The sequence below is a fragment of the Penaeus chinensis genome, chromosome 16 (genome assembly GCF_019202785.1).
Source record: "Penaeus chinensis breed Huanghai No. 1 chromosome 16, ASM1920278v2, whole genome shotgun sequence".
Classification (NCBI taxonomy): domain Eukaryota; kingdom Metazoa; phylum Arthropoda; class Malacostraca; order Decapoda; family Penaeidae; genus Penaeus; species Penaeus chinensis.
Genome location: NC_061834.1, coordinates 35,034,588 through 35,047,213, shown reverse-complemented (window position 1 = coordinate 35,047,213; position 12,626 = coordinate 35,034,588). Strand labels below are relative to the sequence as shown.

At 35.5% G+C, this 12,626-nt stretch overlaps 1 protein-coding gene across 1 annotated transcript in view; it reads right to left on the bottom strand.

Moving 5' to 3' along the window:
- Window positions 1-1,576: 1,576 nt before the first annotated feature.
- The window catches only part of LOC125033303 (RNA polymerase-associated protein Rtf1-like), a 16,568-nt gene continuing 5,518 nt past the window's right edge, over window positions 1,577-12,626 (bottom strand). The window contains exons 3-13 of the mRNA XM_047624685.1: window positions 10,049-10,173; window positions 9,740-9,876; window positions 7,744-8,004; window positions 4,901-5,090; window positions 4,702-4,784; window positions 4,255-4,450; window positions 4,023-4,130; window positions 3,725-3,874; window positions 3,447-3,617; window positions 3,074-3,206; window positions 1,577-2,869 (exon numbers count right to left, since the gene is read on the bottom strand). Coding sequence (XP_047480641.1) covers window positions 2,748-2,869; window positions 3,074-3,206; window positions 3,447-3,617; window positions 3,725-3,874; window positions 4,023-4,130; window positions 4,255-4,450; window positions 4,702-4,784; window positions 4,901-5,090; window positions 7,744-8,004; window positions 9,740-9,876; window positions 10,049-10,173 — 1,676 coding nt within the window. The 3' untranslated portion in view covers window positions 1,577-2,747. The remainder of the gene's footprint in view (window positions 2,870-3,073; window positions 3,207-3,446; window positions 3,618-3,724; window positions 3,875-4,022; window positions 4,131-4,254; window positions 4,451-4,701; window positions 4,785-4,900; window positions 5,091-7,743; window positions 8,005-9,739; window positions 9,877-10,048; window positions 10,174-12,626) is intronic.

Genomic DNA, 12,626 nt, shown 5'->3' with positions numbered 1-12,626 from the left:
TAAAGGAGTTAATTGGGGAGTTCTGTGAGACAAAGGTTTTCTTGTGAGGAGGGGAAGAGGAGACTGGTGTGTGAGGAGTAGAGGCAAAGGTAGGTGGAGGTGAGTGAGCGGTAGACGAAGGGGTGGAACGTGAGCAGAGTGAGCAACATTATTGGAGTAGTTAATAAGTGCTTCCTGTCTGGCTTCACGTAGAGCAAGTCCAAGTCTGAATCTAAAAATTGTCACCTAAGACAGATTTGTAGGTGGGGGCAGCCCCTATAAAATACATTATTAGGGTTGCCACAGTTTGTACATGTGTGTGACTGTGCAGAGGAGTTTGATTGAGTGTGACCAGGTTGAGCACATAGAAGGCATCTGGCTGTGGAACGGCAATGTTTGGCAGGATGTCCTAAATGCCAACAATTTTGGCACTGATGGGGAGAAGGTTGATATGGTCAGACAGGGAGGGATTCTCCACCAATGTAAACATTCAAGGGAAGATCATGTCTACGGAAAGTAATTTTGGCAATGTTAGTGGGGTTCCTACAATAAACTATGGGAGGAATGGAGTAGTACTGTACTGATATCACATCATAGTCCATGAGGCAGGCAAGTAAGTCTTCTCCACAATCTGACCAATTTTTTATATAGATAGGGCAGTATAGAGACAGTTCCAGTGCAAGTATTGAGGGTTGGATGAGGTTCTGCAGGAATGGGGTTACCAGAGAGATCACTTAAGAGTTGATTATGCTTTAGCATGGTTTTCAGATAGGAATGATTGGGTTGGCTACTGAAAGAGAATTTACCTGCTTGTTTTTAGAGATATTGCTGGAAGAGAAGGGGGTTATCAGAGTAGGGAGCTGTGGGAGGGATTACGAAAAATTGGTCCCATTTGGCTGGGCTAGAGTATTTAAGATATTTGTAGAGATGGGGATAGTAGAAGGACGGGGGGGATGTGGAAGATGTAGTGTTGAGGGAGGTAGTATTACGGAGAGGTGGACAATAAGGCTGTAAAGTAGTAATAAGGGAGGATGGGGTAGTTGAAGGTTGTGGGGGTAGAGGTGATGAAGTTGAGCATGTTGGGAGAGTAGGAATGTCTCCTGGAGATTAAGTGTTGACTTAGGTAGATAATGTACTATTAGACATTGAGGAGGGGGTAGTAGTTGCAGTGTTTGGAGCCGTAGTCAAAGGAGAGCCTGGGGTCAAGGAATTGGGAGAGTTTGAAGTAGGGGTGTTATTTTATTTAATTTCCATATTTAAAGTACCCCATTTTAATGTTTTAATTTTAGCAAGGGCATTCCAATCTTTTGGTTACTATATTGGTAGTTCCATTGTATTTAGTGTTTACTATATCAGTTTGGCCGAGGTAGTACATGTTTATCAAGGAATGCTAGGAAAAAGTATTTACCAACAAATGAAAGGAATCCTAAATTACCTAAAGGCACTAGTTGGAGTAGGAAAGGAGGCCAAATTATATTTCATCCCACCTTGCTGGCAATGTTTTCTGATTTACTTTTATAATTTGTTTCCCTCAAATCCTTGCCTTCTTTCTTTTTCTTACTATAATTAAAATGAAAAGGATATTAAAACAATAAAATACATCTTTTGAGTTTTACTCTGCTTCTTTTCCACTAAACTGCGTAAAATATTTTATACATCAGTTAACATTCCAGGATCCAAATGAGACCCATATTTATCAAACTTAGTAATAAATGAAAATGTATGATATTTGCTGAGATAATGATGTGTTCCTAGTGTTATGTTTATGAGCTGATCTGAAATGATTCAATAAATAACAAGACTCATACTGACAAGATTTGCTGTCAAAGCGAAGACTTGCATAGCAAATCTTTAACTGCACTTTATGAAGGATTATCAAAGTGGATAATGACTTGAATAAATTAACTGACTTCTTCTCTTCTTTTCATTTTCTTTCTTATCTCTAAAGTGACTGTCTACTGGTCTTATGCTGTTCAATGAACTAAACTTAATTTTTCTGGTATCAATGAGACTATTGAGGGTTGCACCAATGATTTTCTAATCAATAAAAAGCAGGATAACATGCATACAGATAACACCTAAAAATCCCAATAAACGAAATGGATATATCAAAAATGCCCTTAGTGTCAACCACTAGCTTGTTTCCAAAATATTTTACATTTCACTTATTGTGTCTTATGACATGCAGTATTGTTTAAAAAACTGATTTATAATGGATAAAGAAGAAAAAAAAATTAAATGAATTAGCTTTTCATTATTACATAGGTTTTGTTTGCACATATAAAAAGATCAGCATGAGCAATAACTGCTTCCAACAGTTAATATGTTTATGTTATTAATGCCATGATTATATGCAATGATAGCAACCTTTGTTGCAAGAGCAATTTGACTCTTCCATGTCAATGCTTTAATCCTACAAAAATAATGAACTGCCCAACTTAGTACAGTTTCCAAAATACCTTTTAGATGACAGTAAAATCATTACAAGGTTCGGTAAGTTCAGTTGCATTGCAACATATCCATTACAATGCTGACGTCATAAATAAGTCATGCCAACCAGCAGCAACAAACCTTATCAAATTATCCCCCTACACAATTGTGACAAATCTTTACACGAACGTAACTTTTGGCAATCATCCAAGCAGTCAGGCAAAACAAGGACTGCAAGAAGGTCATCAAGTTCTGCGGATGGAAATGGCTATATTTCTGTTCACTTCGGCTTGTTCAATGAAAGTGTGCTTGTAACTACTTTCCTATGCATTGGCCCTTCATATCAAGCCCTTCTTTTTCTTGTACTCCTCAAGATTTAATGATCTCTTTGGTGCAGTTCCTAGGGAGCTTCCATTGGTCGCATTTCCTATTGTTGCTTTTGGTGCTAAGGGAGCTGTGGCTGTGAGATTTGAAAAACAAAGAGAGAAGGAAAAACAGAAAGAAAGGGAGGGAGAGGAGGAATCAAATATGAATTTATATACAATTAAACATACATGTTCATAAAAGACGCTACAAAAATATATACAAAAATCAGTATAAACATCTTACACACATTATCCACCAACTTTTTATAAAAGTTGGTGGATAAGTCTGAAAAACTAACCTGGCATTGACACGTCCAAGTCAATTTTAACATCAAAATCATGGGCTGCAAACAGGTCTTCTGCTTGCACTCTCTTCCGTTCATCATCTTTCTTCCTTTCATCTTCTTGTTTTCTTTTAGCAACTTCTTCCTCCTATTGAATGAAAATAAGAGATCTTAGAGAAGGTTATACACACAAACACACAAATAAAGAAAAAGAGAGAGAGAGAGAGAGAGAGAGAGAGAGAGAGAGAGAGAGAGAGAGAGAGAGAGAGAGAGAGAGAGAGAGAGAGAGAGAGAGAGAGAGAGAGAGAGAAAAAAAAAAAAACAGCATATTTTCTTTCCTTCTGATAAGCTGACAACAGCTAAGACAAAATGAGGATAGATATATTACCTTTTTCTTCTTGTCTTCTTCTTGTTTTACTTTCCTTTCCTGTTCTAGACGTATCAACATCTCTGAAGAAATGACTTCGGGTTCCTTGGTCTTGGTCACCATGGTTGGGCGGGTTGAGCGTCGAGTGAAAGGGTCCTCCACTTTCATTCCTTTCTTCGCTGCGATTTCAGCCTATAACAAACAAGTTTTTTCTTAATAAACCAGGATGAAGTGGTTTGAAATGCACTACATAACAGTAGAACATAAACCATAAGATACAAATCAAAGTCAACACTCACCATAATAGCCCTTTCTGCCTTTTCAACATTATTCTTACGATTTCTTTCATTAATATAAGAAATGGATGCAATAGTCTGGGTTCTTCGTTTGTCCAGTGAGCTTGCCTTTTCATCGAGATCAGCTATTTGCCCATTAAGTTTTTCTACAGTCTGAAAAGTTGAAGAAAAATAATATGTACCCTATTTTCTACATAAATATTTTCAGAGTGGGACATCCATGTTAAAATTTGAAAGTTTAAATACCTTAGTCCAATATTTCCAACCTCAATCAGATTTTACATTCATCTTGTACACTTACATCTTCATCCCCCTTTTGTTGTGCCATGTCCTTTTCTTTCATGAGTAAAGTTTTGGCAACAGCGAAATTGGTTGGATTATTGTTGAAACGTGCCTTTTCCTCTACCATCTGAAAACCAAAACAAAGACCAATTCACACTTTGTATTTTGGGAGGGTTAGAAATTAGAGAATTACATTTATGCAACAAATTTCTTAAAATCCATTTAACATAAGTAAAAGCACTACACATTACCTTATCAATATCTTCACTACTAAACTGATAGTAAAGAAGATCTTGAATATCCTTCTGTTTCTGAGATACATGCTCCATTAAAGGTAAAGGAGTTCCATGTGCTGCACAGTCTTCTACCCACTTGTTGTACTCAGAGTCGGAGAACACACTGTTGCTCACAAATTCCAGTCTGAACACCCTTTCCTGAGAGCCATGCCTGGAAAGGAAGGATAGTAGCTTTCTTAACTGGTCAATGCTATGTATTTATAGTATTTACAAACGGAGTATCCTCAACTGAACTAAGTATTTGTATACAAAACAAATGAAAACAACCTCTATTTTTATGCAAAGTACAACCAAACACTGATAATTATTCAGCATACACTAAGTATTCCTGGCTACATAATATATGATACTGAACATATTCAACTTTTTAGCAAGAAAAAATGCACTTCTACTACTACTTACTTTAACCGTAATCCTTTATTAGTTCTTGTGTTGCCTAACTGGTATATCTTGGCTGTTTCACAGACTTCCGTGATTTCTGCAACCTAAATTTATATTTCAGTAAACACCTACAGATAAAATGTATGCTTCCATATCTTCATATCACACAACCAATATCTCTTAATATCAATTCAACAAGAAAAGATTTCACTTCACTTACCCTATAAACAGGTCGACCTTGGTTACTCCCAATACCTATTCTGACATAACAACCGATGATTGCCTTTGAGAATATGGGCAGGTGGACAAAACGTTCCATTTTATGACGTGACAGACGGATTTTTTCCAAGTCTTCTTTACTGGCAACGGTCTTTGGCCTCTCATCACGAGAACGGTAACTGTCATTAGACCTGTCGATGTTGCAGGAGTAACCATTTAAAGACAAATAAATTAAAAAAAAAAAGTAAAAGAAAATAAATCTAGGAAAAAGAAATAAATAATTAAAATAAAGTTATTTAACTAATAGACAAATGGAATGATTTCAAAGATTATATCCAAAACTTAAGGAGACAAAGCTAGATACTGCTTAAGAGGATAATATTAATTTAAATCAATGGATAACACAAATAAAAAGAAGAAAAAAGAAACAAGAACTGAAATTTCTGAAAAAACACATTACAAATAATTGTTCAGGTACTCTTGAAAGCCAGTAACACACCACTAAGTTAAAATTAATTCACACACCCAAACCAAGAGGGTCTGCCTGTTCCTGCAGCACATTGTAACAGTAAAGACAATTGTTTAACAACAAATTTGGGTGCTGACAATGTAAAAACCTAACAAAGAAAACATATCACCTGTCATAGAGATGATATATAATCCATCTGAACTAAAAGATAGAAAGAAGGAAAGAGAGAGAGAGAGAGAGAGAGAGAGAGAGAGAGAGAGAGAGAGAGAGAGAGAGAGAGAGAGAGAGAGAGAGAGAGAGAGAGAGAGAGAGAGACAGAGAGAGACAGAAACAAGAGAGAGAGAGAGACAGAAACAAGAGAGAGAGAGAGAGACAGAAACAGAGATAGAGAGAGACAGAAACAGAGATAGAGAGACAGAAACAGACAGACAGAGAGACAGAAACAGACAGACAGAGACAGAAACAGACAGAGAGTGAGAGAGAGAGAGAGAGAGAGAGAGAGAGAGAGAGAGAGAGAGAGAGAGAGAGAGAGAGAGAGAGAGAGAGAGAGAGACAGAGAGAGACAGAAACAAGAGAGAGAGAGAGAGACAGAAACAAGAGAGAGAGAGAGAGACAGAAACAAGAGAGAGAGAGAGAGACAGAAACAAGAGAGAGAGAGAGAGAGAGAGACAGAGAGAGACAGAAACAGAGATAGAGAGAGACAGAAACAGAGATAGAGAGACAGAAACAGAGATAGAGAGACAGAAACAGAGATAGAGAGACAGAAACAGAGATAGAGAGACAGAAACAGACAGACAGAGAGACAGAAACAGACAGACAGAGAGACAGAAACAGACAGACAGAGACAGACAAACAGACAGAGAGAGAGAGAGAGAGAGAGAGAGAGAGAGAGAGAGAGAGAGAGAGAGAGAGAGAGAGAGAGAGAGAGAGAGAGAGAGAGAGAGAGAGAGAGAGAGAGAGAGAGAGAGAGAGAGACAGAGAGAGAGAGAGAGACAGAGAGAGAGAGAGAGAGACAGAGAGAGAGAGAGAGAGACAGAGAGAGAGAGAGAGAGACAGAAACAGAGATAGAGAGAGACAGAAACAGAGATAGAGAGAGACAGAAACAGAGATAGAGAGAGACAGAAACAGAGATAGAGAGAGACAGAAACAGAGATAGAGAGAGACAGAAACAGAGATAGAGAGAGACAGAAACAGAGATAGAGAGAGACAGAAACAGAGATAGAGAGAGACAGAAACAGAGATAGAGAGAGACAGAAACAGAGATAGAGAGAGACAGAAACAGAGATAGAGAGAGACAGAAACAGAGATAGAGAGAGACAGAAACAGAGATAGAGAGAGACAGAAACAGAGATAGAGAGACAGAAACAGAGATAGAGAGACAAAAACAGAGATAGAGAGACAGAAACAGAGATAGAGAGACAGAAACAGAGATAGATAGACAGAAACAGAGATAGAGAGACAGAAACAGAAACAGACAGACAGAGAGACAGAAACAGACAGACAGAGAGACAGAGACAGACAGACAGAGAGAGACAGACAAACAGACAGAGAGAGAGAGAGAGAGAGAGAGAGAGAGAGAGAGAGAGAGAGAGAGAGAGAGAGAGAGAGAGAGAGAGACAGAGAGAGAGAGAGACAGAGAGAGAGAGAGAGAGAGAGAGAGAGAGAGAGAGAGAGAGAGAGAGAGAGAGAGAGAGATAGAGAGAGAGAGATAGAGAGAGAGAGAGAGACAGAGAGAGAGAGAGAGAGAGAGAGAGAGAGAGAGAGAGAGAGAGAGAGAGAGATAGAGAGAAAGAGAGAGATAGAGAGAGAGACAGAGGGAAAGAAAGAAAGAGAGAGAGAGAGAGAGAGAGAGAGAGAGAGAGAGAGAGAGAGACAGAGGGAGAGAGAGAGAGAGAGACAGAGGGAGAGAGAGAGAGAGAGAGAGAGAGAGAGAGAGAGAGAGAGAGACAGAGGGAGAGAGAGAGAGAGAGAGAGAGAGAGAGAGAGAGAGAGAGAGAGAGAGAGAGAGAGAGAGAGAGAGAGAGAGAGAGAGAGAGAGAGGGAAAGAGAAAAAGAGAAAGAGAGAAAGAGAGAAAGAGAGAAAGAGAAGGAAAGAGAAAGAGAGAAAGAGAGGGAAAATGAAAGAGGGAAAGAGAGAGAGAAAGAAAAAGAAAGGGAAAGAAAGAGAAAAAGAAAGAGAAAGAGAAAGAAAGAGAAAGTATAACTCAACAATACTAGGACAATTAGTTTCACAGAATGTCATTGATTATGCATTTATCAACATCTGACAAAACACTTGCAATTAGTACAGCGGCAGGACACAAGTTAAGAATAAAAACAAGGGAAAAGAAAGAAAGAAAATAAAAAAAGTTCAAACCCATTGTCAAGAAATCTACCTGCCAACTTTGTTCTTCTTGGGTGACACATCACTGTCACTGGAATCACTAAAGGATGAAGATGAGGATGAAGGAGAAGAGCAAGAAGAGGAAGAAGAGGAGGAGGAGGAAGAAGGCAGAATCTTTTGTTCTAGCCTCCCAGACACCTTAGGCTCAGGTTTCTTAGCTGGGGGCTTTGCCGTGGGTTTGGCTGTGACTTTTGCTGGGGGCTTTGTAGCGGCCTCAAACGAGCTTGGTTTTGCAGACTCCTCGCCACTTAGGCTGGTTATAACCACCAATAAATTGATCAATCTTGAGAAACTGATGGGTTTGTTTACATCATGAAGTTATGGAAATATGATTTAACATTTCAGACAATTTCCCCTTGTTTATCTAATTTCCATTTTTTGTCCATTGTTTCAATAGATGCAGAACAGAAAAAAATAGAAAAGAAAACAGAGCCTCAATCAAAAGAATAACACAACTACTGTGTTCTTTTTCTGACTGTAGCTACATTTTTAACATTGTATGATAGAAAATATATGGCTACTCAATGATCAATATTTTCCATTCAAGTTCATTCAAATTAAACCTGAAATGAGCTGAGAAGCACTCATTCTACCATAGCCGTCTGTTCTGAAAACCATAAGCAAACCTATACAACTTGTTAATCATTGTATGTATATGCAGAAACTTTCCTATAAATAAGACATTTCATTGAAGGTCTAATATCTATGGAGTGTGTTCCCTGATGTTTTGATCTTTTACAGGTCTACAGAAATGCTTATTTGGTAATATGTATCCAATGTAAGCAGAAACTCTTTATCCATGTTTAATCTTGGCCAACACCTTTCCATACCCCACAAAACTCACTGGGGCCAGGTACATACACTGTCCATTGTGGTTTGGTTATAATACTTTTGTTTACACAAAGATGGTTCCAGAAGCACTCAGTCACTATAGAGGAAATGGCTAGGCCTACTTGATCTCTCCTGTTTACCCCACTCCTTGATTTCAAAGGAAAATACCTTTTTATCTTCTTTACTGATTAGGTGTTTTTCATTATCATTATTACAAATATTTAAATTATTATTGTTCATATCATTGCTGTTTGTTGTTTTTACTATTATTATTATTTGTAGTAGTAGTAGTAGTAGTAGAAGTAGTATCATTATTATTACTATTATATTTTGATTATATTACTACCACCACTATTTTTATTATCGTTATTGTCATCCATAATTAATCATCATTATCATTATGATCACTCTTGTAATAATCATCATAATCATGTTCTTTAAATCTGGAGGCATATCATTCCTAAGAATTTAAGGGGTAGGGTAAACAAGTGACCTTAGGTGTGCCTAGTAAATTACTACTTGGTGACTAATCACTTCTGAAGCCATCTACTAAGTGTAAAAAATACTAATAATAATAATCAAACAAAACCAGTGTAGATAAGCACATAAGCACTCCTGGCATCTATGGGTCAAGAGAAAGGTGTAAAAAAATAACACTGTCTTGGTGGCTGCAGCTGACAATACAGAAAAATACAAAGCAATTAATGCATCCATTGAGACATAATTACAATAAGGTACAGCCATTACCACAAGATATCCCAACTACACTGGTTCCACCTCATTTATGAAGAATTTTTTTTTATAATGATAGTGATTATATCCAAGAACTATTATAAATGCATTTTTGGCTGATATGACTATGAGTAACATGGATATATAAACCTAAAGCACTAACCTTAAAAATATCTGAGTGAACCCCATAACTAAAAAGTCAATGCACGAAAAAGCTTTTGTAAACGAAAACAAAAAATACAATAATGTTTGCGAATTCAAGAGATGTACAAAGATGCTTTGTGCTTTTAAATATGGGTTAAAAGCCACTAGAAATGTCTTTACTACAAGAAGTGAGAGCCCACAGCCAAATAACTCTCCTTGTTTGCCAAAGATTTACTATAAAAAAAACCCGAGCTGTAGAAATCTGCACTGCTGTCTCTTACCTGCCAGAATCACTATCACTACCCGAGGATGAAGAGGAGGAGGATGAAGAGGAACGACGTCTCGTAGACTTTTCAGACTTTGTTGACTTATCACTATCAGATCCACTGTCATCTGAGTCACTATAAACTTCAGATGCCTGTTGAGAATAATCATCTTTTAGGAACTGTTTTTTTTCTATAAACCCCTTGTTTTCAAAATATCCAGTCTGCCTACAGTTGGTTAGAGGATGATAATAATACAAAAATTAACAGGAGAGAAAATCTACATGAGTTCTAAGCACAACTATTGAAAAAAATCTGCCAACAAACCTTAAGTTTGTGTTTAGCCTTGCTGTCTTCTGCATCAGAATCAGATTCTGCTGATCGCTCTTTCTCTTCCTTTTTTCTTCTTTTTTCCTCCTCCTGTTTCTCTTTCTTAAGTCTCTCTTCCTCAGCTGGAGTGGAAAAGAGATGAGAAAATCAGTTATTTTCATTAACCCAATGCCGTTGGGGAAAATGAATAAAAAAACAGGGAAAATGCTGTGCTCATTTTCTATATTTTTTGTGAAATGTCTCTGCACATAGATGGCTCTGCTAGTGCTTAGCCACGTGATTTGAATTGGCGGGAAAAACGTATTTTTTTACTTGTGCTATGAATATCGATGGTGTTATTTTTATCATAAACATTAGTAACAGCAAAATAAGATAACATAAAATATTTTCGTAAATCAATGAAAGGGTAAACAGGCGAGACAGGCAGTACTCATAACTGGTTCATTGGTGACTTTGTACAAGTGTAGCCATCTATGTGTAAAAACAATTAAACAAGTAACTCACAGTGGGCATGGCACATACGTACATACATACATACATACATACATACATACATACATACATACATACATACATACATACATACATACATACATACATACATACATACATACATACATACATACATACATACATACATACATACATACATACATACATACATACATACATACATACATACATACATACATACATACATACATACATACATACATACATACATACATACATACATACATACATACATACATACATACATACATACATACATACATACATACATACATACATACATACATACATACATACATACATACATACATACATACATACATACATACATACATACATACATACATACATACATACATACATACATACATACATACATACATACATACATACATACATACATACATACATACATACATACATACATACATACATACATACATACATACATACATACATACATACATACATACATACATACATACATACATACATACATACATACATACATACATACATACATACATACATACATACATACATACATACATACATACATACATACATACATACATACATACATACATACATACATACATACATACATACATACATACATACATACATACATACATACATACATACATACATACATACATACATACATACATACATACATACATACATACATACATACATACATACATACATACATACATACATACATACATACATACATACATACATACATACATACATACATACATACATACATACATACATACATACATACATACATACATACATACATACATACATACATACATACATACATACATACATACATACATACATACATACATACATACATACATACATACATACATACATACATACATACATACATACATACATACATACATACATACATACATACATACATACATACATACATACATACATACATACATACATACATACATACATACATACATACATACATACATACATACATACATACATACATACATACATACATACATACATACATACATACATACATACATACATACATACATACATACATACATACATACATACATACATACATACATACATACATACATACATACATACATACATACATACATACATACATACATACATACATACATACATACATACATACATACATACATACATACATACATACATACATACATACATACATACATACATACATACATACATACATACATACATACATACATACATACATACATACATACATACATACATACATACATACATACATACATACATACATACATACATACATACATACATACATACATACATACATACATACATACATACATACATACATACATACATACATACATACATACATACATACATACATACATACATACATACATACATACATACATACATACATACATACATACATACATACATACATACATACATACATACATACATACATACATACATACATACATACATACATACATACATACATACATACATACATACATACATACATACATACATACATACATACATACATACATACATACATACATACATACATACATACATACATACATACATACATACATACATACATACATACATACATACATACATACATACATACATACATACATACATACATACATACATACATACATACATACATACATACATACATACATACATACATACATACATACATACATACATACATACATACATACATACATACATACATACATACATACATACATACATACATACATACATACATACATACATACATACATACATACATACATACATACATACATACATACATACATACATACATACATACATACATACATACATACATACATACATACATACATACATACATACATACATACATACATACATACATACATACATACATACATACATACATACATACATACATACATACATACATACATACATACATACATACATACATACATACATACATACATACATACATACA